The sequence below is a fragment of the Crocodylus siamensis genome, chromosome 5, assembly GCF_052110815.1.
Source record: "Crocodylus siamensis isolate JL-2025a chromosome 5, ASM5211081v1, whole genome shotgun sequence".
Classification (NCBI taxonomy): Eukaryota; Metazoa; Chordata; order Crocodylia; family Crocodylidae; genus Crocodylus; species Crocodylus siamensis.
Window position 1 is genome coordinate 179,930,192 of NC_143399.1, and position 26,653 is coordinate 179,956,844.

The following is a 26,653-nucleotide window of genomic DNA, read 5'->3' on the forward strand; positions in this document are numbered from 1 at the left end:
TTGCCCTTGAGCATCATCCCTGAAGCCGGCCCGTCACAGATGGGCTCCTTGAGGCTCTTCTCAAAGAGTTTCCCTAGGATTGAGGTAAGACTGACAAGCCTATAGTTGCCCGGGTCCTCTCTCTTCCCTTTTTTGAAAATGGGGACCACGTTAGCTATCTTCCAGTCATCTGGCACCTGGCCCGAGCACCACGAGAGCTTGTAAAGCCATGCCATGGGCCCTGCAATAACCCCAGCTAGCTCCCTCAACACCCTGGGGTGGAGAGCATCTGGACCCACTGACTTGAACATGTCCAGCCCCTCCAAAAGCTCTCTAACCTGGTCCTCCCCAACCTGAGGTCTGGAGGCATTCCCCTCGAGTCCGTCTGGCATCACAGCGGAGAAGTCCCGGTCCCTGCACAAGAAAACGGAGGTGAAGAATTGGTTAAAGAGTTCCGCTTTCTCCTCTGGCGCAACCACCACATTGCCCAGCGTACTTTGCAGGGGGCCCACATTACCCGGTGCCTTCTTCATCCTCCCTACATATTTGAAAAAGGACTTTTTATTATCCTTGATCTTGGACGCTAGTCCTAGCTCTATGTCTGCCTTAGCTTTCCTGACAGCCCCTCTACAGGCCCGAGCAGAGGAGGTATACTCCTCTTTGGAGATAGCACCCCCCTTCCACTGGGTGTATGCCACCTTTTTGGTAAGCAGGCATTCCCAGATGCCCTTGGTGAGCCAGGGGGGCTTTCGGGCACTCTTGCCCCCCTTGCATTTTGTTGGGATGGACTCCCCTTGGGCCTTGAGTATCGTTTCCTTAAGGAACGACCACTCATCCTGGACACTGAGTTCCCCTGACCTCAAGGACCCCAGCGCCTCACCCACTAGTCTCCTCAGCTTGTTGAAGTTGGCCCTCCTAAAGTCTAGGGCTACCGTCTTGCTGCAGGCCCTTGACACCCTGTGCTGGATGGTGAATTCCAGCAAGTGATGCTCACTATCGCCCAGGTGGTCAAGAACCTGGAGGCCCATTACCAGGTCCAGGACCATGCACCTCCTGGATTAAGTGGAGGTCCTGTATCTCAGCCAGGACCCTTCTGGAACGGTCCGTCCTGGCTGACTGTTCCTCCCAGCAGATGTCCGGGTAATTAAAATCACCCATGACAACTACATCCCTTGCCTTAAGTGCCTCTGCAAATTGGCCCAAAAATTCCCGGTCCAGCTCCTCCCCTTGGTTGGGGGGTCTGTAGTAGACCCCCACCATCAAATCGCTTTCCCCACGGCCCTCTTGAATCTTGACCTAGAGCACCTCTGGAACACCGTTGGAGTTGTGGAGCTGCATGGAGCCCGGTGCTGTGCTCTGCGGCTGTAGGGCCAGCAAACCTAAAACTCAAAGAAGTCATCGTTACAAACTCAAAGGAGTTTTAGTTTGCTGCACCCCAAGTCATTTAAGGTGCATTACCCCACCGAATTTCTTACAGTGGCTGGAATTAACGTGCAATATGCTGCCGAGGTATGCTGAGGCATGCAAAAACTGCAGAGGCATGCAAAAACTGACACCATTAAAGCAAAAGCATTTAGCCTGCTTTAAAGTGTCTTGCACATATGCTTCTCATTTTGTCTATACATGGCCAGTATGTACCATGTGCCAATAGACAATTCTAAAATTTTCAGTCATGCTATCATCACAAGACTCTGAAAGAGAATTTATTCCATTATGGAACCTCAATATAGCGTTGACAAAGTTGATGAACTCTTGAAGTCCCTGCAAGTACTCCCTTTTGTTCCCCTTGTTGCTATAGACAGTGTGTGTTGACATGATACACTTATTGTGCAGTAGCCTAATAACACTGCACAGTTGTGTGCTGGTCACAAACCATTCTAATAAGCTAGTGCACAGTGTCATTAGGCTACTGTGCATTAACCATCACAAAAAACCTTGCACTGGTGCTACTGCATAGTAAATGTAGTTACTGCACATTCAGTTAACTAAACTAAATGTGCAGTAACTACAGCTCTTTAATAAACGTGTAGACATGACCACAGTAGACTACATCCTTAGCTGGTGAAAACTAGTATAACTGAAAGAACTGAAGTAATTGGTGTATATATATGTAGCCATGACCCTGAATGACAGAGCTGGGCTCAGCACTCTTGCCACTTTATGAGCCATTGCTTTTCAGTTGGAGTTCTTACAGTTTGGGAGCATTAAGTAACACATCTTATCAGTATTAACACTTGGAGGAAACATTTTCAAAGAATCACTACTAGTACAGTAAGTATAGTCTCCTCCCTTTCAGATTGTTTAATCTAGGCATTGTGGATTTATTTATATTTTTTAATTAGCGTTTGTGATTCTGATGGATAATAAATGTTTCTTATGAAATTATTTTATCTCTCTGCCTATTTTCAGGAACAATGTGTCCAAACTCTACAGTCAGCAGTATACATATTTTATGTATACTCTTGGGTTAGGGACTCTACCTTTTTATAGCTGTGGACAGGTATTCATTTCTACAAGTAGAAGAAAGTTCTACAAAGTAACCAAGGAGCTGGAGCATACATGTGTTCTAGCCCCCTGGATGAAGAGCTTCACAGGCAAGCTCTGCAGCCAAAGGGCACTAGGGCTAGGGACAGAAATTACACATAAATGGTTATAAGTGATCAGAAGCTGGTTCAAATCTATAACACAACAAAAGTTTAGTGCACATAAACTATTTTCAGAATGGCTGAAACTAGTTTAAGATAAACCTGGAGGGATGTAGTAACATAATTAACTTATTTAATTTAAATCGGTTTATTGAACTTGTGCTCCAGAGCTACTCCAGATTCAAGTTAATTCACAGTCCCCCAGCATCCCAGGATGCATTGCGCCTTCCCAGCAAGCCTCCCCTCACAGAATGGACAGGCTAGCCTTGGCCTGAGCTGTCTGCTCCAGCAGAGCAGGAAGGTGTGCTCTAGCATCTCTTGGCTTCTGACCTGAGCCACTGCTGGCATGCGGTTGCATTTTCAGAATCAAAAGTGAATGTCTGTTCATTTGCTTGTCAATTCAATCTACGCTGCTTAGACTAACCTGCAAAGATTGAATTGATTCAGCCTTAGGCTTTTTGACTGTCTGTACTTAGCCTAAAGGACTGCATCCTGGACCACCCTCACCCTTAGGGAAGCCGGTTAATTGATAGCCTGCTCTCTCCTCTGTCTGGGAAGGGGGCAGGCTCTCAGTTGGTAGTTAAGCGCAGCTGCCCCAGACAGAGGGGGAGGGTTTCAGCCCTTAGTGTTCTTTCTCCCTTCCTTGGAAGGAGGAAAGGAGAACAGAGTAGGATATTAGGTGTCCTCTACATTTGAGAGATGTGTACAACCATTCAAGTTAGGTCAGGAACAGTGAGATTTTCCTCATAGGTGTCTGATTTAACTTGTGAAAGAGCCTGTTCTCTTCCACAAGAAATCTCTTGAATGGCTATGCATCCTCTTTTAGTGCTGGTCTTTTCTCCCAGCACAAATGTAATGCCTGTTTATGGTCTATGTTTGGCCAGCACATTGTGGACACCACCATAATGAAATAATAAATAATTATTGTAATGACATTTTAATAAATCTTCTATCTAGAGAGCAATATATTATAGCTATTGCTTCCCAAATTAGTCACTTTATAATATATGTAATGTAATCTGGTATAATTCCATCAAGAGGTTGAGGTGGCTGTATAAATCATGAGTGACATGATAATGTTTAATCACCAGGAGCTCAAGGTAGAATTTCCTGTGTATATTTACATTTCTTTGTTAACATATTTGTTATATTTTCAAAATACAGATTAAAGCAGCTTGAGTTTGTAAATGTTTCTGATTATATTTAAAAATTAATGTTGTGGAAAAGAAGCAGGAACATTATAGATTATTACCGAGAATGTCAGGGTTGCTTTCCATGGAATATATGAACTAGTATATACTTCCCACAACATATACTCTAAGTGTGTATATATAACAGGTTTTTATGAAAGAACTTGCGAGTATTTATACAGATCTCTGCTTACTGTATGGCCTTTTTTCTTCCCAATGTAACTCAGGTGTGATGTCTTTGCTGAGGCCTCTTCTGCTGGATGTGGTCCCAACTATTCAACAGACAGCTGCTTTGGCTCTTGGAAGACTCGCCAATTATAATGATGACCTGGCAGAGGCAGTTGTTAAAGGAGACATTCTTCCACAGCTCGTGTATTCATTGGCTGAGCAGAATGTAAGAAATTGTGATTTTTCTCAAGTAATACTTTTTTAACTGCTAAGTGGAAAAAAAATCTCGGTCAAATATCTTTATCTATCTTTAGTGCAGCAATACTTGCACTTAAAATTTTGGACAAAATGTGCATTGTACTTCTGATAGAAAGTCAGGTTGAATTGTGTTAATAATTGTGACTTAGTAAAATGTTTAAAAATCTACTTATTCTTGACTCATTAACTGGAATATATTCATAAGTTTTTTTCTAAATTGTTAAATAATGTTTTGTAAGAGGCTGATTTTTAAATGAAATACTTAGATGTGCTGTACTGATAATTGGTTCAGATTGGTTATTAATACCAAACTGTTGTAAGGTGAACATGAACTTTAATAAATTTCATAGATTTCATAGACATTAAGGCTAGAAGGGACCTCAGAAGATCAAATCCAGCCCCCTGCCCCAGGGGCAGGAAGTCAGCTGGGGTCACAAGATCCCAGCAAGATAAATGTCCAATTGATTCTTAAAGGAGTCCAGAGTAGGTGGTTGCACCACCTCTGGCAGCAGTGTGTTCCAGGCCTTGGGGTCTCAGACAGTAAAGAAGTTCTTCCCTGTGTCCAGCCTGAAACAGTCTTGGAGGAGTTTGTGACCATTTGAGCTTGGCATCCCATGGGGCGCTCTGGTGAACAGACATTCCCCCAGATCCTGATGTACACCCCTTATATACTCATAGGCAGCCACCAGATCACCCCTGAGCCTGTGCTTTTCCAGGCTGAAGAGTCCCATGGCTCTCAGCCTCTCATCATATGGCCTGGTTTCCTGCCCTCTGATCATGTGCGTTGCTCTCCTCTGGACTCTCTCAAGCTTCTCCACATCCTTTTTGAATTGTGGAGCCCAGAATTGGATGCAATACTCCAGCTGCAGCCTCACCAAGGCTGAGTACAGCGGGAGGATGACATCCTGGGATTTCCTGGCTTGCATCTATGGATGCAAGCCAGAGTTTTGCTTGCTTTGCCGGCTGTAACATCAGCTTGATGGCTCATATTAATCTTGTGGTCAATCATGACCCCCAAGTCCCTTTCAGCTATGGTGCTAGCAAACACAGCACTGCCAAGCCTATAAGCATGCTGTGGGTTTTTCTTCCCAAGATGAAGTACCTTGAATTTTTGGGTGTTGAAGGCCATCAGGTTTTCATTCGCCCATTTTCTGAGCCTGTCAAGATTGGCCTGGATCATCATCCTGCCATCAGGTGTCATCATCCTGTCATTGCTTTGCCCCAGAGTTCGGTGTCATCAGTGAACTTGGCCAGTCAGCTTCTGATACCAATGTCCATATCATTAATGAAGATATTGAAAAGAATAGGCCCAAGGACGGAGCTTTGGGGAACTACACTGGTCATGGTGCACCACAACGATTGACTTCCATCAACTATTACTTTCTGGGTCCAACCTTGGAACCAATTCCCCAGACCAGCAGACTGTGATGTAGCTGAGGCTGCAGTTGGTTAGTTTTTCTATGAGATGATCATGGGATACCAGATTGAAAGCTTTTTTAAAATCAAATATATGACGTCAATCTCTTCTCCCTTGTCCAGGTGATATGTCACCTGGTTGCAGAAGGAGTTGAGATTGGTCAGGCAAGACCTGCCTGCAACAAACCCATGCTGGCTATTGCTTAGGAAGTTGCCTTCAGCCAGTTAGTCAAGAATGGTCTCCTTAGTGTTTTTTTCCAAGATCTTCCCTGAGATAAAGATCAGGTTGATGGTTTCCTCAGATCTACTTTCCTCCTTTTCTTGAAGATAGTCACCACATTGGCCTTCTTTCAGTCTTCAGGCACTTCACCTGAGCACCATGAGCTCTTGAAGGCCAAGGGAAAGATGGAGCTAGGGCTAGCGACCAGAATTAAGGATAATAAAAAGTCCTTTTTCAAATACGTAGGAAGTAAGAAGAAGGCACTGGGTAACATGGGGCCCCTGCAGGATAAGCTTGGTAATCTGGTGACTGTGGCAAATGAAAAAGCCGACCTCTTTAATGAATTCTTTGCTTCCATATTCCTGAACAGGGGCTGGGACAACTCCCCCACTAGAATTACAGAAGGACTCAGGGGAGGCACTGCCATGCCTAGGTCAGGGATGACCTAGTTAGGGAACTTTTGGAGGGGCTAGATGTGTTTAAATCAGTAGGTCCAGATGCTCTTCACCCAATGGTGCTGAGGGAATTGTCAGGGGTCATAGCAGGGCCCCTAGCATGACTCTGAGTGCTTGTGGGGCACTGGCCAGGTACCAGAGGATTAGAAAAGGGCCAATGTGGTCCCCATTTACAAAAAGGGGAGAAAGGAGGACCCTGGCAATTATAGGCTAGTCAGTCTTACCTTGGTCCTTGGGAAGACCTTTGAGAAAATTATCCAGGAACACATCTGCAGGGGCCCAGCAGGGGAGGTAATGCTCAGGGGCAACCAACCTGGGTTCATTGAGGGCCGGTCCTGCCTGATTTACCTGAATCCAGCTAGACCTAGACAGGTTACAGAGGTGGGTGGATGAGAATAAGATGGAATTCAACGCAGACAAGTGCAAGGTGCTGCATCTAGGGAGAAGGAACCAGCAACACACCCATAGGCTAGGGAACACCCTTCTTGTTAACCTGCTGGCAGAAAGGGATCTTGGAGTCATTGTTGACTCCAGAATGAACATGAGCTGCCAATGTGAGGAGGCGGTCAGTAAGGCTAACCACACCTTGTTGTGCATCTACAGATGCATCACAAGCACTTCCAGGGTGGTAATCCTTCCCCTATATGTGGGATTGGTCAGGTTACAGTTGGAGTACCACGTCCAGTTCTGGGCGCTGCACTTCAGGAGGGATGTGGATAGCATCAAGAGGGTCCAGAGGAGGGCCATTCGCATGGTCAAGGGACAACAGGGCAGGCCTTATGAAGAGAGGCTAAAGGGCCTGAACCTATTCAGCCTCCACAAGAGAAGGCTGAGAGGGGATCTGGTGGCCATTTACAAACTCACCAGAGGGAAACAGTGGGAATTGGGGAGGCTCTGTTCCCCTGGGCACTACCCAGGGTTACTAGGAATAACAGCCACAAATTGTTAGACAGAAGGTTCAGGCTGGCCATCAGGAGACATTATTTTACAGTCAGGGCAGTCAGGGTCTGGAATGAGCTCCCAAATGAGGTGGGACTCTCTCCTTCCTTGGGGGTTTTCAAGAGGAGGCTGGACAGATATTTGGCTGGGGTGATATGACCTCGGCACCCATTCTGGCCCGGGGCAAAGGGTCAGACGTGATGATCTGTTTAGGTCCTTTCTGACCATAAGCACTATGTCACTAGGTCACTAAGATCCATGCCAGTGGCAGAGCTATGATGCTTGCCAGCTCCTTAAGTACCCTAGGATGTAAGCTGTCTGGGCCAGCTGACTTGAAGGTGTCCATCCTCTCAAGGTGTTCCTTCACATGGTCAACACTGGTAAAGGATAACAATTCTCCCTCGCCCTGGCCGTCCCATACCGTATTGAGCAGGGCTGTCCCTTGGGGCTGGTGAAAAACCGACGCAAAATACCCATTAAGCAGGTTGGCTTTTTCCTGGGCGTTGGTTGTCAGTTGACCCATCTGGTTTAGCAAGGGTCCAGTGTTACCCTTGCTTTTCCTCTGGCTCCCCACATATCTACAAAATGGACTTTTTATTGTCCTTGATACATGTAGCTAGTTGGAGTTCAGTCGCAGCCTTGGCTTTCTTGGTTCACTCCCTAGGGGTCCAGACCAGTGCAGACTACTCCTCCTTTAGGGTGGATCCAGCCTTCCATTCTTTATAGGTCTTTCTTTTTAGATGTAGGAGGTGCACTAGTTCCCTGCAGAGCCAAAGGGCTGCTGTGCCCTTTTGCTGCCTTTCCTCTGAGGCGGGATAGACATTGCTTGAGCTTCCAGGATTGCTCCCTTGCGAAGCAACCACTCTTTCTGAACTCCCCTCCCCTTTGGGTTGAGGTCCCTTAGGGCCTCACCAACAAGCCTCCTGTGCTTGTCAAAGTCAGCTTTCCTGAAGTCAAGGACTTCTGCTTTGCTGACTGACTTGCCAGCTTTCCGGCGCATGGTGATATTGATCAGCTCATGGTTGCTGTCTCCCAGCTTCCCTTTGATAGTTAGGTTGCTGATTAAGTCATCCCTCATTGCCAGTACCAGGTCAAGCAGTGATTTGCCTCTTGTTGGTTCATAGACTTCTTGATTCAGATAGAGCTCATTCATGCATGTGAGGAACCTTTGCACCTGTTCGGATGTGGCCGAGTACTCTTCCCATTGAACTTCTGTGAACCTGTATGTAGCCAATATACCCAGATAGGAGCATTTGGAAATTTGCAGCAGAAGAAACATTACATCTAATTACTGACACTGACACAGTAACATACATTGAAAGGTTTCGATCTTCATGATTGTCAAATAAAATATCATGTAACGCAAATAAACCTGGCAGGTTCTCTTACCATTTTCCTGTACTTTTTGGATGAGTTCCAATGTTTGTTTCCTAACCTAGGTTAACTTTCAAATATACCTCCTGATAACCAGAAAAGCAGATATTTTTAAAATTGTGGCCGTATTTTAACTGTATTTAGTTTGTAGCTTTGGTTTCTTAGGATGTGTCTACACTTCCATTAATGTGCCTACTGCACATTAAGTTTAGTACCTCTCATATGAGGTACTAAATAAAGGCACAGTAGCTGTGCTAAGTAGCTGTGTTAAGTACTAAGAAAGATTTTCATTGTTACTTTTCGGAGAAGTATGGCTTAGTCATAATAAAGTATGATAATAAATGATACTTGATAATATCAAAATAAACTTTTGTTCATTCCAGTATGCCAGATGCCAGGATTATATGGAAGGTAAAGTAAGGCTGTTATTAGGCAAAGTTATAAGCAATTCGTTAATTTATCTGTATTTATAAGAAAGAGAATTACAGTCATTTCCTTATCTTGTTTATTTGAAAAAAACTGCACAAAGTTAGTATGATTTCTATCTTTCATGTTACTATCTTATCTGTGCTGTTGGTGTGTCTGGCAGACAGTCATGATTTAAAATCACTTGGGGCATCAGCAAGATTAGTGTAAGGTCATGGAAAGCCTACTGTGCTTTAGTGATTGAGGGCAAGTAAAGGAAACTAATTATCCAGTTCATACAGAGTTTAGGAATACACACAACTAACTTGATAATTCCTGTGGGCCAAAAGAGCACATATCTATTCTGTTCACTTGTATATATAGAAAGGATCAGATTCTCCAAACACTAAGTAAAACTTCTTCTGTACATGTACCCACTAAACAGAATCAGACCTTAAATCAGAGTTTTATCAACTAAGTGAAGAAAAGTAAAAAGATCATATTGTATTCAAAACTTATTTGTGAATGTATTTTATTTAAAAAAATGTATTCTGAATCACAGTAACCCCGAAAAGTATGTCTGCTTGCCCAAAACCTAATTATTTACTAGGAATTACATAGGCATGCACACATGCACAGACATACACACATGTACATATGTACTGGGGCAAATCCTCTATCGCTATACATTGTCATGGCTCCATTGACTTAATAGAGCTATGACAATTTACAGAAGCCCAACCTTTTTTCCCCTTCAGGCTGGATTGATAGTGCTCAGTCCATCTGTAGGTTGGATATGGCCAGAGGGCCCAATCTAGTGTTCAGGACTGCAGGGTGAGGCCTTATCCAGTTGTGTGGGGCGGTTGGGGAGCCACACAACCCTGATTAGGCCCTGCAGGGGAAGGGGACCTGCCCCAGCCTCTATCTGACCACAGGGTGTAAGGGGACATGGCCTGGCTCTGATCCAGTCACAGCGGGGAGAGTGGCCTTGGCCCGCCCCTAATCCAGCCATGTTGCGGGGTGGAGGTGTGACCTGGCTCAGATTGGGCCCTGTGGGGCTTGGGAATCTGGCAGCAGGGGAAGGGGTTGGGAGTATTACTTGCCACTGCTACCATGCCACCAAATTTCCCTAGCCATGGGGAGCCTTGTGGGTTGGATGCCATGGCTCTGCAGGCTGCATTTGGCCTTCAGGTTGGATGTTGAGCCCTGTTCTAGTGACCAGGACACCTCTCCAGAATGTGGAAGAGCTGAGTTCAATTTCTTCATCTGCCCATGGAGAGTCCAACCCACATTTCCCACCAGAGTGCCCTAACCAGCAGACTATGGAGTCATGCGCAGTCTCTTCCTGGCCTCATGAATCTCATGCTTTGCAGCACAGTGGCACAGCTTCATCAAGAAAGGTAGAGTGACTGCCCTCTCCTCCCTGCCTACACCCATGAGACCAGGGCAGCTTGTAGCTTGGTGGTGAGATTACTTTCCTGTGAGGTAGGAGGAGGTGTGGCTTGAACACCCTGCAGGGTTTCAGATTAGGATGGGGAGTGTTCTGATTACTAGGATGTTGCACGGAAGAAATTATTTCTACATCCCTATTTTTAAAAGAAAAGAGTAGCCACTCTCACTCTTGTGTGGACCCCAAAGTTGTTGTTCTTTTTTGTGTGCTCTGAGAACACCTACTGGATCAAGCCTTTTGAGGGAGGTAGAGGAATGCAATTGTTTTCAGCCTTTATAGACTCAAGGCATCTGTTTAAACTTAAGGCACCCTCCCATAGCTTGTGAGGATTGGGTGGCACTCCTAAGACTGGGGGGACACAGCAACCACCCGCAGGCAGCGAGGCAGCTGTTGGCAGCAAGGGCGGGCCAAGTGGGGACCATCCACAGGCGGCCATGGCAGTGTTGTGGGGGGCGGGTCCCCCATGACTAGACACCTGGAAGTGCCAGCAGCACATGCAGAAGTGCCAGTAGCACTTTTCGAGGGGGGTGGGGGGCACCAGCACTCTGCCTGCACCCCCTGCCCATTGCCTAAGCCAAGAGCACTCACTCTTGGGGGGGGCACGCACACCCTATGTATCACCTATGGTGGTACCCCATTTAAAAAATTTATACACTGCTTATATCCTTGCAGAGGGGCCAGGCAGCATGGGTGTAGGAATGGCTAGGCAAGAACCGAGCCCACACTTATCTGCTTGTCTCCTTACACCCCAAAGCACCCTTTGAAGGATCTTGCAGCACCCCTGGGTGCCTTAGTACACTGGTTGTGAATCATTGACCTAATAAGGTCTAGAGCAGTAATTGTCAATTATGGTGCTGCAGCACTGTAATTACTATTAGCACTGTTATGTGTGCTAACACCTACATATGATTCACAAGATAAACTCAGAGATTTCAAATAGGATTCCAAAATCAAAAATGTGTGGTCTGTTGTGTTCTCTACGAATTTTTTGCAACAGAAGAATTGTTCTATTATTTTTCCATAGTCAAGAAACAAGTGACAGCTAAGAGCTGGCATTTTCCGAGGTGTGCCTTGAATATGAAAAAATTGAAAACCACTAATCTAGACACCAAGCTGCTCTCTCCTGTCAAGACAAGCATGCTACTTTGCTTGCATTAAAACAGAACTTTTCAGTTGCCCAGGGACTTCAAGGTCAAAAGCTGAGAAGCCTATTGTCAAAATCCTGGATTATGTGTTCTCTATGGCAGGGGACTGTACACATATGAACTGTTTCTGCTTTGCCTTGTACACTGGAGTCCTAATTTGGGTCTTTCTGTACTACTGCAGTAGAGATTTATCACTAATAATGCAATTTCATTTTCTGTGTTCTAGCTACTTCGTTTTTTGAAGCAGCAAATGTTAGTAAAAATAAGATATCCTCCTCTATTTTTTAGCGTTTTTATAAGAAAGCAGCTGCATTTGTGTTAAGAGCAGTTGGTAAACATTCTCCTCAACTCGCCCAAGCGATAGTTGACTGTGGAGCACTGGATACACTTGTGATTTGCTTGGAAGATTTTGACCCCGGCGTAAAAGAAGCTGCAGCTTGGGCACTCGGATATATTGCAAGACATAATTCAGGTAACAGGGTTTTATGTGTGCTTTCATATTAAGATTGCTTAAAAGTGATAACAAATTGTAGCAAGAAGTTTCTTGTAATTTATAACTCAAAAATATTTGTTGTCCTTGTAAGGAAACCGGTCTCCTCCCTGCATTTTATGTCCATCTTTCTGCTGATGAAAACTCTTTCCGTTGCCTAGCTCACCCCCACACATTTCATTTTTCTGCAGTCATGCTTCTGCTTTTACCTGTCCAACTACTTACTCACTTTCTGCGCGTATTAGTGACTGCACTTGGTACTATACTCCCTCTTCTATGGAATATTCCATCCTCTATGGAACCATCCTCCCTCCCCCCGCAAGGATTTATTTAGCCTGTTTTTTCCTCTTTTCATCTTTACCATTATTATGAATAGCCATTTTTACACTAACAATGTTCAAATGTTCGTGTTTGACAGCTTCTTAGGACTGATATAAAGTGTAGTAAAGTCAAAGGACAAACTTTGACTTCACTGAGCATTGGATCAGGCTCTTATTGACTCCCACCTGCTTGTCTTTTACTTTTCCTAGTTGAGTGAATTTAGGCATGTAACCTCTTCCTTTAGATGAATATCTCAAGGCATAAGTGCTTGTTCGGAGAAAGAGAAGAACCCTTACCTGAACTCAATTCCCTTCATCTCCCTTCTTGGCATAGACCTTCCACTGCTCCCACGGTCTGTAATATCACTTTTCTTCTTGTTCTGTTTTCCATCTCTGCACATGTGCTTGTTACCAACTCTGTAAAAGTGCCCAAGCTTCACTCTACCTCTGATGAAACCTTCTGTTTTAATTTTTGACAATAGCAGCTCTTTTTACAGGCCTCTCAGGTCCCAGCATATGCAAAATAATATTTTCTATTTACTTGCATGTACAGACAAGCACTTTTACATCCATTCATTTTTCTTGTCATCAGACCCTGTCCTCCTCTCTCTCTGTGCAATCCTGCTGCTTCTTTATAGAGGATGCTACCTTTGCAGTTCCTTGTGCCTGGATCAGCTGTGTTCTATGGTTTTGTCTCTGTTTTTTTCAAAACTACATCTGGAAAAATATTTTTCTTTTCTCCTTAACCCTTTCCTCATGCAGCTTAAACTTTGCAGCTGTATATTTTAATTTGTGTGTGGTTAGAGGGCAACTCCTTTGGAGGAAAGACACTATGCAAAGTGGAGATGTATTCAGCAGTAAAGGGGTATGGCCAGGTGCCCAGGGCACAGGAACAATGGTGAATTTCTGTTGCTGCTGTGCTGCTGTCATGATCGTAATTACACTTTTTAAGCAAAAAAAAAATGCTTTTACATGTGCACTTTGCAAACAAACACAAGCAAACGAAAGGGTTTCTGAAAGCAGATGATCAGTTTTCTTTGACCACTGTTCTCTTCTACATTTTGGCAGGACTCAAGGTAGGTTGTATAGAACTGAAGACTGTATAGGCAGAAAAGGTCATTTGGCCAGTCATATAGGGAGAGTACAGATCTCATGACAGCGTGTGCAAAGTATTTGTTGGCATAGTGGGGGAATGGTGGGATGGTGGGCATGGGAAGCAGGTGAAATGATGGGATTGTGCGTGGCAATGAGGAGAGGTAGTTGAATGAACAGGAAATGAACTGTTGGAATATTGCATATGTCCTTAAATGCTGACATGAGCAAACACGAGGCCTAATACCTGCCCCCTGCTCAAAGTTGGGAAACCTCCACAAATGTACTTCACAGAGATGCCTCCATGATTTTTTTTGTTGGGGGTATAGTTTGCACATTCCTCTCCCTAAAGGATAGGCCACAGGGGACATCCACAAGCTCCTGAATCTTTGGGAACCAAAAGGAGTCCCAGGTCTTCTAACTTCTCACAGTCTCTGAGGATCCTCCATTTCTCTCCCTCAAAGACAGTTCCAAGTCAGCAATGATGCGAAAGCTTCTGTAACTGACAGATGTCCAAAGGCTCTTTTTTAAATGGAGCTCCACCACCAGTATCATGCCCAGGCTGCATTACGTTTTTCTTTTGGGTTATGCTAGGCATGGGTAGAGGGGGATGAGATGAAAACCTTACCAAGGAACCTTGCCTCAGTCTGCCAACTCCTCTACCAACCCAACTATAGTGGCCCCATATCCTGGGTAGGTTGCTGCATGGTTGGTGCCTATACAAAGTATGGCTCTAGTAATTTAAATGATTTTGTCTTACAAACAGTATTGAAAAAAACTGATACATATTTACATAGGACAAAAAGTAATGATCAGTATTTAAATAGTTCATACTCCTGTATCTTCAGAACAGATTTATACCAAATCTAATTTAGATTTCGTTCTTTTTAAAATTTTGTGGATTTATTTTTTCATTTTAAACTAAAGTTTTGGGGCTTAGTTGTTATGTTAAAATATGCCACTTCTCTTCTTCCTCATTGTTTATGAAACAGGTTGATGGTATCCCGACAATAAGGAATGAAATATATATTTTTTCAGCAGGATCACCTGTCTTCTTGAAGTGATGTCCTTGGCATCATCTTGGCAGTCTTCAGGCAACTGAAAGGGTGGCTTTCAAGTGGTTTCTAAGGAGTTTGTTACATCAGTCAGCTAGTTAGTTGGACTACCTGTCTTTATGATTCTCAAAATCCTTTCTCTTTAACAGAGTGTTTATTAGAAGTGTTTCTTTTTGTTTATGTCACCTAATATACAAAAACACATTTTGGAAGAGAGGCATATATTGCTTTTGTATGCTTAATGTATTTTTACTGAAAAAATGAGTATATTATGCCACTAACATTTTAGCTGTATACACACGTAACTTCTTGGGTAGATTAGGTTTTTGGTTTATTTTTAAATAATGAATTGTGATACATACTCTGACACAGTTCTGTTGAAACCATAGCTCTACATATATATTTGTGACTGCTTTACCTTGGAGCTGTGTGTAGCTGCCATGGATAATATAAATTATGAATGTATGGTGTGTGTGTATATGCACACCTAAACTAACTATTTTTCAAAATGGTTATTTGAAAAATAAACCATTGAAAATTAATTCTGTAATAATCTCTTTAAAATATTTGTAGTCCTAATTTATTTATGAAAGGAGTATTCACATTTTATGTAAAAGCAATCGTACAATGTAAAAATAGTACTTTCAACACCTATTAGAGTGTGCATGAATGGTTGACCAGTTCAAAAAATGTATCTAGTCACGAAGATTATTTAGGTATTAACATAGAAGACACAGGCAGTGTAATGATGACATGACTACACATAATTCATGAAAATTCATGTTATATGTAACCTAATATGCAATCTCTTTCTTAATATGAAAAGCTTTTATTGATGGATAGTAAATTAAAAGCTAAGTTAGGTCCTTGAAATACAATAGCCATATGTTGCCATGGTGCTGTAAGCCAAGTTAAATGTTAAAGATAAGAGTGGATGTGCATAGCAAGAAGACATAGAAAAGCCTTATTTTAAGAATCTAATAGGTCATTTGAATTTAATGCAATCGTATTCATTTTCAACATCTTAAAATAGCATAGCTTGGCTGTCTGTAATTTTTGTTCTTGTTATTCAATAATTTCTTATTTCAGTATTGTGATTAATGTCAAATATAGCAGAAGGCTAATACATTTCTAATAATGTAATTCTTGAATATGTCAGCTAATCATGTTTTTTGAATTAAGATGCAGTTAGCTACTGAACTCAAACAGGACGACACACAATACTTCCCAGTTAACTAAACATACATTATAACATTTGTATTTAAAGTTATCAAAATGTTATTTTTTCAAATGCATGACAGCACATCCTAATTTTGCTCTGGTAACAAATCAAGTTGCATTTTCAATTAATTGTGCAAAAAATATTTTAAAAAATGTATATAGCTCTATTTGATATAACCATGTTATACTTATATAAACAGGACAAAATACTGTTTAATTAGGGTGGTTGGTAAAAATTTGGTACTTTGGCTTTCTCTGTTGTTGTTAGCCATGCATAAAATGCTTGCCTATTGATCAGTGCAAAATAACCAGGGCTTAAACAGCTGACATCTGCTTACTTTAAAAAAACCCCCCACACAGAATAACAAACCATCTCAGCCTAATCTACCTCAAATGTGTGCATGTAAATGGGGGTCCATCTATTGACCTGTATTCTTTTCAGTTGTGGATTGGTCCACATGGTTTATGAAACCAGGAGGGCTGATTTGAAATGCAGATGTCGAGACAGTGAAGTACACCCTCTCCTTTTTTCTTTGCTGTATCTGTCAGGGTGAAAAATGGCTTGCACAAGGGTCAGTCACCCATACTCACTTAATTACTTTTCTTGGACCTACAGAACTGTCACAGGCTGTGGTGGATGCAGGAGCTGTTCCTCTTTTAGTACTCTGCATCCTGGAGCCAGAAATTGCTTTGAAAAGGATTGCTGCTTCAGCCCTCAGTGATATTTCAAAGCATTCTCCAGAGTTAGCACAGACGGTAGTAGATGCAGGGGCTATTGCCCACTTAGCTCAGATGATCCTGAACCCTGATGCTAAACTGAAGGTACTTTTAAAAATATTTTTTTCCAAATTGCACTAGGCATTATTTGTTACTAAGTCCGGACCATTGATGCATATATTTATTTTTCAGAAGGGATTGTTTAAGTCTTAACAAAATATAGCTATGCAATTAACAAAGAGTTCTGACTGTTTTGTATGTGCTTATCTTATGTATAGGAGCACTAACTCTTCAGAAAGGGACAGTTAAAAACTAGTCTTTTAAATTAATAACACTTGTTTACTAGACCAGCATTGCTTAGAGAAGATCATGTAGCAATATTTTAAGGAATAAATTCAGTCTTCTACATAAACCAGTCAGTTTACTTAAAGCATTTGTTAGATGTGAGTGATCTAGTTCCAAGGAAGTCAAGTTATACATTTCTCATTATATTATGAAAATATTTTAATTTAACAATGTATTTGAGAACACATTAAATTTCTGATTAAAACAGGTCGTGTTTAAGATTTTATAATTATAGTCTAATTCATAAAAATATATTTCTATTTCTGTGTGCAGTTTTACTGTCTTATTTGAATAGCCATAAGTAAGACAAATACTACTCTTAATGAATATATATAAGCACTTAGATGGAAATTTGTAGGATTTTTTTGTAGACTTTATTTTCTTTTAATTTGTAGTATTAAATTAGCATTTCTTTTATAAGCAAACTTGAATGGCATAAGCAAATAAAAACTTTTATTTGGGAACCAGTGAAAACTCAGTTATTAGATGGACACATGAATTGACGCAGTAAATTGTATAATAGCTATGACTATGTATTTTCTGGTTTTGCTTTGTTTTTCCTGATGTAACATTTTGTGTACATGATGAACATGGGTTGCAGGGTGTTTGCATAGCATTCATTTACAAACCAATTTTTGTTTACCAGCGTCAGGTGCTTTCAGCTCTAAGCCAAATAGCAAAGCATTCTGTGGATCTTGCAGAAATGGTGGTTGAAGCAGAAATTTTCCCAGTTGTACTCACATGCCTGAAGGACTCGGATGAATATGTTAAGAAAAATGCTGCAACTTTAATTAGAGAGATAGCAAAGCATACGCCTGAGGTAAAACCTTGAAAATGCAAATACAAGGTCACATCATTAGATTTTACACTTTAAATAAAATAGAGTATTATTCTGTCATTTCCTTTCAGAAAGAGAGGGCAAAAAGCACTATCAGGTTTCCGTTGGAAAAATATGGAAATGTTGGCTCATGTTCCGAGATGTGAATTGAATAAGAATTGGATTAGAAAAGAAGGAGCAATATATTTACTTAGCTTTTATTTACCAGCAGGTGTCAGTGCAGTGAATGGGTATTATGTTAACAATATCATCTGCCCCAAATATTAAAAATCCTAAGTCAAGCCCTCCCTTCCCCAAATCATGAGACTGACTTAAAAATCATGTGATTTAAGAACAATATTACATTTAGTATGTTTCAAAATTTTCTTGGGGATTATCAAGCCTTTAAGTCATATTTTAATGGTTTTCCCCAAAACTGATGACTAGAATGTTTTTTAAATAGCAGTTTGATTCTCATATAATCACAAGTCTATGAATTAGGGTTTGAAAGAAACAAAACAAATATTTCAAGACTTGTTGTTAAGTCATGAGAATTGGCAACATCACATTGTAGCTTTCTAGAGACATGGGAGGTGTTTGCCAAGACAAGTATGAACTGAATAGGTTAAGCTTATAAATATTTATATGGACTTGGATCCTTCAGAGCATAAAATTTGCATAAAAGCTTTTTAAAATGTGATGCTCTAATGTAATAAAAACTATTTAACATTAAAATGTGTCTATTTATGGAAGCCAATATTGGCAACCTCAGTCATACAAAAATTGTGTAAGTGAATTTAAAATCACAAGAGACATAAATCTGAGGTCTTTTTCTCTGCCTTCTGGCCATTGAGCCTTTTGGTTACACCTGGGTCACATTTTTTTGCTTCTTTCTGTGCCCAGAAGGCTTAAGATCTTACTTAAAAAAAAAAGAAGAAAACTTGAGATTGTCAACTCCAGGAGTCATAGCTAGAAGCAAAAGGTCAAGACATACGATAACATTTTGGTAGTTTAGCAATACTGGGTTCCTTTGTGAATGATTGCAACAACTGCTCTAAGTAGGCTTTAAAAAGCCTCCTAATGAATCTCACTCAGATTAGAAAGTCATAATCTACATGTTTGACTTCAGAATGATGGATATTGAGCCAGATTTATCTTCCAGTAACTCTACCAAAGAAACATGTCTTACAGTAGAGATAAATCCTCTCCACTGACTTTTCTGGAAAAGCCAGATATGACAGTCTCATGAGGAAGTTGTCCCCATTGTCCCCCTTTGTGCAGACACAATGGGATTGGTGCAGGGGTCAGAATGTGGGGAGTTGATGCATGTCCCCAACCCCCTCTGAGCTGTGGAGTGCATCTCCACAGGAGTCCCCTGCATCTGTATTCTCATGCTTATTGTGGTGAAAAAAGGCGAGAGAGCCTGCAGTAGCAGTCCTGGAGTGACGCTGCTGCTGCCCTACAACCTGAGGGGAGGGTTCTCCTTTCCCTCTTTCCTCTGCTCCAAGATTTGAGCCTAACTGACCGCATCCAAAAGCCCTGTAAAGAGCTCATATTTTTAAAGTAATAATTTTAAAGGTTGAATAACTAGCTGTTGCATTAATAATAATAGTCCTGTGTTTTAAACATTTTAGAACTTCAAGGCAAACACAGACTTAAATTTAACAAATGTTTATGTACTGCTTTGGGAAATCTGGAGACAACTTAAATACAGAGGGAAATACCTTTCATGCAAACAGAATTGATTTAATCTTCAGGCACTGATGATGTCAGAAACCATGCAAATGCTGTTCTCAAAGTAATGTTTGAAATTATATCATTTGGAAAAAATGTGAATGAGAGTTTAATCCCTGGTAGGTATTAGGATCCTAGCCCTGCCTGGTTATAACTTACACTAAGACTGCTCAGAAAAAATTAGATGCACCTATTTTAAGGCTTCTTTTCACTGCCAGAATGGTATAGTTGGGATTTAGCATAAAATAATCTGGTTCTATATGTAAATTTCTACAAGTCATTAACATTTTAAGCTTTCGTTTTTGTAGTTCTTGAGTAAATACTAATAGAGTTTGGAATACAAAAGTCTATAACATTTAAAAAACAGCTTTCCTTGCAGTAAAGTTAATAGAAAATAGTAGTTAATGGCCACATGAATGTTTTGCTAGATTTTTGTTATACTCATAAGGCCAAATAATGTACCTGATTAATTATTTTATTCAAGTTTTACACTAGTATAATTTGATTAGCACCAGTAGTATTATGCCTGTTTATAAAAACAGAAGTGATACATTTAAAGATTGATGGAATATATTATTTTATGCTTATAGCTACTCTACAGTGTTTAATCACTCTAGTTCATCTTTTTATTTCCAGCTTTCACAGCTTATAGTTAATGCAGGAGGAATTGCTGCTGTGATTGATTGTATTGGCAACTGCAAAGGAAATGTCAGGCTGCCTGGCATCATGATGCTTGGTTATGTAGCAGCTCATTCAGAGAACCTGGCAATGGCAGTGATCATCTCCAAGGTTAGCTCTTCCTTTGTTTTCTTCCCATAACCATTACAATGAGATTCTGAGGAGACACCAATTAATAGACCCCACAGACTTCTGGATAGAGTGGTATAGTTCTCTGTTTTGTGTGTTCCTTGATCCTGATCCTGCTAACATTTTGGCTTGTGCGTGACATTAAGCATGGGAGTAACTCCCCTGACATCAACATCTGGGTCTTTAGTTGTAGTTAAATATTTATAAAGGGATAATTTTGGAGGAAACAATAAATCTAGACAAATATTCTATTTCACATTCAGCAGTACCGTTGCACTTTGCTAATTAAAGGTAGCCATTCTTTTCTATAATTTATAAACAGATGCCTATTTCATTACATATTGTTAATTTATTATTTGTACCTTTATAAAAAACAACCCAAAGTACAATTTTTTTTTTAATTTATAGTTTTGATACATAATGATATCTTTAGTTATGAGGGCATCTTTTGTAATATTACTCATTCTGTCTGACATGACAGTCTGGTAAGATGGAGTCCTTGATGAGTTATTGCTTTCATAAATATAGCTATGGATTAATTTGCTAGCATAATTTTCAACAGATGTGAGGTCTTTCCATGTTGCACTAGTATAAACAGGAAAAATAAATTAATTAATTTGTATGGCTTGTTTCTGAATGTTTGTGGCCATAATGCAGCAGTCCCTTTTTAAACAAGGATCCTTAAACATGCAGATCCTTAATTAACACCAGCATATCTACAGTGCCATAACTATGATACACTTAAAACTAAAATTCTCATGCTTACACCAAAGCTTAGTTCCTGAAACACAGTGTTGTTTGATGCAGTCATGCAAATTCTTGATGAGATAACCTGATGTTTGTAAATTTTAAGATGGGAGAGGAATTACCATATAAACAAGAGGCAGTAGAAGAATTGTCTATGTTTTTTAAAGATAATGGAGACTAACATGGCATTCTGATGTGGAAAATATTAACAACACAAAAGGCAGGACTACAGAAACAATCTAAGTGAAGATTCCAGCTTCTACATGTGTGGCCATAATCTGCATGTGTTAGTCATTCTTTGATTTACTATGTAAAAAACAAAAACATTCCATTAAGGAAAAAATAGAATCAGTGTCAAATAATAATCATGCAGAAAAGGTAGAAGTCTTCAATAATTATGTAATGTTTTACATTTGGAAAACAGGGTTAGGTGTTTATGTCACATGAGGATGATATGTATTTTCCAGTCCATTAATAACTAAAGAGAATGTTAAACATCTGATAGAAATATATTTCTAAATCAGCAGGCCGGAATAGCTCACACCCAAGAGTCCTTAAGGAACTGGCTGAAGAGACCTCTGGCATGTGAAGTTTTTTATAAACCTTGCACTACTGAAGAAAATGCAAAAGACTGAAAGCCTGCATGATTTGTGTCCATATCTAAAAGAGAAAAAGCAATAGCCCCAAATAACTGTAAGCCAGTTAGCTCAATTTCAATCTTGGGCAAAATAAAGGAGAAAATTATGTGGGATTCAATTAATAAAGAATTAACTTAATGTGAATCATCATGGATTGATGTAAAATGTGATTTCATCCTTTGAAGCAATTACAAATTTGACTGATAAAAATAACTAGATTGAATAGATTTGATACGGCCTGTTACTTAGCACTAGATGACCATTTGAAAACATTGACGCTCTATGATATCAATGGAGCACACATTACCTGGGGAAAGAATTGGCTAGTGGATATTTAAAAAAAAAAAGTCGTTAATGGACAGTCATCACCAAATGAGGGATTCCTAGTGGGGCTCCAAAATAATTTTTTGTAATATTATTGGTCACTCTCTGAAATAATGTGACATTCAGGCAGGTAAAGCCCTTGATGGGAAGTTTTGACCTATGGTATGGTAAACAGTGATCTGGAAGTAAATATGAAGTCACTGCTTTTAAAATTTGCAGATGATGCAAAATTGTTGGAATGGTAAATAATCATATGGAGAGGGCAGTGTGCACTGTTTGGTAGAACAGACCCATTTAAAGATCCAAAGTTACACATTTTGAAACAAGTAATGCAGGTCATGCCTGCAGAAAGAGAGTGTATCTTGGAGAGCAGTGATTCTGAAAAGCTTGTATAGATCACAGCAGATAAATCTCATGAGGTTCAATAAGAACAAGTACAAAGTCCTGCACTTAGGACAGCACAATCCCATGCACTGGTACAGGCTGAGGACTGACTGTCTGGGCAGCAGCTCTGTAGAAAAAGACCTGGGGGTTACAGTGGACAATAAGCTGAATATGAGCCAGCAGTGTGCCCTTGTTGCAAAGAAGGCTAATGGCATACTGGGCTGCAGTGGTAGGAGTGTTGCCAGCGGATTGAGGGAAGTGATTACTTCACTTTGTTCAGCACTGGTGAGGCCACATCTGGAGTACTGTGCTCAGTTTTGGGCCCCCCAGTACAGAAAGGATGTAGACAAATTGGAGAGAGTCCAGTGGAGAGCAACAAAAATAGTTAGAGGGCTGGGGCACATGACTCATGAAGAGAGACTGAGGGAACTGGAGACAAGAAGTCTGGAAACAAGAAGACCGAGAGGGGATTTAATATCAGCTTTCAGCTACCTGAAGGATGGCTCCAAAAAGGATGGAGGTAGACCAGGGCAGGCAGATCAGACCTGCAGCAGACTCCATTTCCCAGCAGCCCCTGTTGCTGTGGCTGGTTTCCATGGAGACCCCAATGGCGGTGGCATTGTGACAGTGTGGAGCCAGCGTTTCTATGGAGACTGGCCCCAGCATTGCTGGCAGGGCACGTAGCTTGACAGAGAGTAGCTCCAGGGCTGGGATCTTGCAGTGGTGACATTGTGGTCCAGAGCCAGGGTAGACCCATGATCCACTGCCCGCATACGCCAGGGAGGGGTGTGCAGGCAGCACTGTCACCACTGCAAGATCCCAGCCCCAGCCCCAGAGCAGCTTCCCTCCCAGTTGCGTACCCTGCCAGCACTGATGGGGCCAGTCTCCATGGAAATCCTGGCCCCACCCTGTAACAGCACCGTCCCTACTGGAGTCTCCATGGTAACCAGCAATGCGGGCAGGGGCTGCTGGGAAATGGAGTCTGGCTGCCAGCCAGATCTGCCATTTTGCCCATCCCTGAGCTAAACTGTTCTCAGTGGTGGTAGATGACAGAACAAGGAACGATGGTCGCAAGTTGCAGCAGGGGAAGTTCAGGTTAGGTATTAGAAAGAACTTTCTCACTAGGAGGGTAGTAAAACACAGGAACAGATGACCCAGAGATGTTGTTGACTCTCCATCCTTGGAGATTTTTAAGACCTGGCTAGACAAAGCTTTGGCTGGGATGATCCAGTTGAGGATGGTCCTGCTCTGAGCAGGGGGTTGGACTAGATGACCTCCTGAGGTCCCTTCCAACTCTAATTTTCTGTGAGTCTATCCACATTTTAAAACAATGTTTGAAAAGTTGGAGACCATTCAGAAAAAAACCCATAATAATTGAAGGGCTGGAAAAAGTGACTTGCATTCAAGGATTGGCACAACTTAATCTGTTTATTTTATCAAAAGAAGATCTAGCAGTGACTTGATTACAGCACATCAGTGTCTTTCTGGGGAGAAAATCCCAGCTACAAAAGAGCTCTTTAATCTAGCGGAGAAAAATATAACAAGAACTAACTGCAAAATGCTGAAGTTGGAGAAGTTCAAATAAAAAATTACAAAGTTTTTCACAATGAGGGTAGAACTTTTATAATACACTACCAAGGGAGTGCTGGTTTCTTTCTCTTTTAATGTCCTGAGATCAAGACTAGCTACTTTTCTGTAAGTTATGCTGTTGTCAGACACAAGTTATTGGCGTCAATGCAAGGGTAACGAGGTAAAATTTAATGGCTGGATTGTATGATCTAGGGATCAGTCCTGTTATGGCTTTAAACTGTATTCATTTTCATAGTTTTACAAAGAAACACTAGAGACCTTAGAATTTCAGGGGATCTGTATATGTGCTCTGGGGGGAGAGGGGACGGGGAGCGGGGTGCTTTAATTGGAGCAGCTCTGAGAGCCTCTCTAATTAAAGCACCTGCAGTGTATTGTGTATTCAGTGTCCTGCACTTCAAAATAGTGACAGCTTTAACTAAAGCTCGTTCAGGGTACAATTCGTTGGCCATGGGCCAGATGAAAGTGCCTAATGGGCCGGATTTGGCCTGTGGGCCATATTTTGCCTGCCCCCAACCTATAGCTTATTTTAGCCAGAAAAATTTGAACAGAGAAATAAGCTTTTTCTAATAACCAGTATTATCAGTATTTGGGGGCTGGACTTGATGATCTTCCAAGGTCCCTTCCAGCCCTAATGTCTATGAAATCTGTGAAATCAGTACAAAGTCTTTGCGTCCTACTCTTAATTCATAATGTGTGTACTTTTGAATAATGTTATAGGGGGTGCCACAGCTGTCTATCTGCTTGTCAGAAGAACAAGAAGATCACATTAAGGCAGCAGCTGCTTGGGCCTTGGGACAGATTGGAAGACATACTCCAGAGCATGCACGTGCTATTGCAGTAATAAATGTATTACCAGTGCTGCTTTCCCTGTACATGGAAACAGAAAGTTCAGAAGATCTCCAAGTAAAAGTATGTGTATTCACTATATCTGAAATATGTATTTCTTTTCATTATCACATGTAAGTCCTTCAGTGCTACAGAATATTATTTTTATTGCTCTTCAACATGTTTATTGCTTCTAGTAAATGAGCTCTTTCTAATAGAGTATTCTTTCTTTGTACGTATGGGCCTTTCTTATAACATAGAGCTGCTGTCAGTATGAAAGAAGTTTGCATTTTTTACTGGCTTGAAAAAATCACTCTCAGGAGTAAACAACAGTTCCTATTTATGGCCATCCTTGCATTTGTGCCAGGGTGGCAGTCACGACTTGCCTGTCAGAATTTGTTCAAGTATACTTTTGTAAGACATTACATGAACTGACAGGAGAGTCAGCTGGAATGTAACTGGTTCCAGATATGTTAAGTTAGAAGACCACTTCTACATAGTCATTTTTAGTGGCTACCAAAAAATAAAGGCCAATATTCTCTGAACTGACAGTCCTTCATGATGAGGTCATTCATCTCTGTGGTAGCCAGCAGAGTGCCTAGTCATGCAGGAGTCAAACTTGTTAGAAAAAATGTGCTTTTCTTGCCTGGGTGGCAGAGCATTGTGCCGCCTAGCCTGACCTGCTCTAAAATGTCATTTAAACGTGTGTTTTGACTTAATTTGCTTATTACGTGACAGTGTTTTAGTTTACAGAAGGACCTCCCCCTGCTTCCACTGTAGTCAATGGAAAATTGCTATCACTCTGACTGTAGGCAACATGACAGGAATACAATGCAATGAGGGTTTTGAGGTTTAATAAGCCAGAGCCAAAAATGGATTCCTCGTTACTTGATAGAAAATCTTAGTTTTGATTCCAAAAAATGCTCTTTTGAGATAACTGTGATAAAAAACAAGTTGATAAGACTTCAGACTCCAGGAACTGGGGTCATGAATTGAAACTGTTGTTACACTGATATTTTACTGTAAACACTTTGGTTCATATTTCAACAGGCTAAAAAGGCCTTAAAAAACATTCTGCAGAAATGTACATATTTGCCAGCACTTGAACCCTTGCTGCATGATGCTCCTCCCAATATTCTGAAATACGTCATTGGGCAGTTTAGTAAGGTAAGAAAGACTCTTTACAGTGAATGATCAGATTGCCTGTCTTTTATTTTGGAAAGGGTGGTGTTGTCATCCAAGTGTGAAGTATTCTTAAACCAATCTGGATGGTTTTTTGCAGAGAATGGAGAAGTCTTCCAGTGTTTTGCATTTTATTAGCCTAGTACCCAAATTGGACCAATCTGCTCATCTACCTGATGAAAGCTGAATAAAGCTGTTTCTGGAGCCTGTCATTGTTAATCCTAAATAAGAAGAAAGCAGTTGTTGTTAAGCAAGACGCTCTGCTTCTCCTCTGGCTTTAGGGTTAGCCCTATGTAGAGAACCTGCACTAAGTTATTGCATCATTTGAATCACACTGGGTGCATCTATAGGCACGGTTTAATGCACAGTAGCCTATTTTAATGTGCATTAGAGTGTCCTGGCAAAAACTGTGCTAATGTGCTAATGCGCAGTAAAATTTGGCTACTGCACATTAAACATCCCTAAAAAAGAATGTGCTTTTGCTACTGTGCATTAGGGCAGCCTAATGTGAATTTAGTTACTATGTTTCATTAGTGATACTAAATTGAATACGCAGTAGCAATACCACATTAATGAACATGTAGGTGCACCCACCTCAGCACAGGAGTGATTTAAATCAACTAAAAATACTTCAAAGTAAAATTTTATCCATTCTGTGTTTAGCACTAAGTGCCAGATTTTCTTAGTGATATGTTCCTTCTGGAAATGGCCGGATGAAGCA

At 41.1% G+C, this 26,653-nt stretch overlaps 1 protein-coding gene across 1 annotated transcript in view; it reads left to right on the forward strand.

Moving 5' to 3' along the window:
• SPAG6 (sperm associated antigen 6) overlaps nt 1–26,653 on the forward strand; it is a 60,609-nt gene that overhangs the window by 22,283 nt on the left and 11,673 nt on the right. Inside the window, exons 3-9 of the mRNA XM_090047313.1 lie at nt 4,042–4,208; nt 11,933–12,116; nt 16,439–16,644; nt 17,531–17,704; nt 20,072–20,224; nt 24,643–24,834; nt 25,801–25,917. Coding sequence (XP_089903439.1) covers nt 4,042–4,208; nt 11,933–12,116; nt 16,439–16,644; nt 17,531–17,704; nt 20,072–20,224; nt 24,643–24,834; nt 25,801–25,917 — 1,193 coding nt within the window. The remainder of the gene's footprint in view (nt 1–4,041; nt 4,209–11,932; nt 12,117–16,438; nt 16,645–17,530; nt 17,705–20,071; nt 20,225–24,642; nt 24,835–25,800; nt 25,918–26,653) is intronic.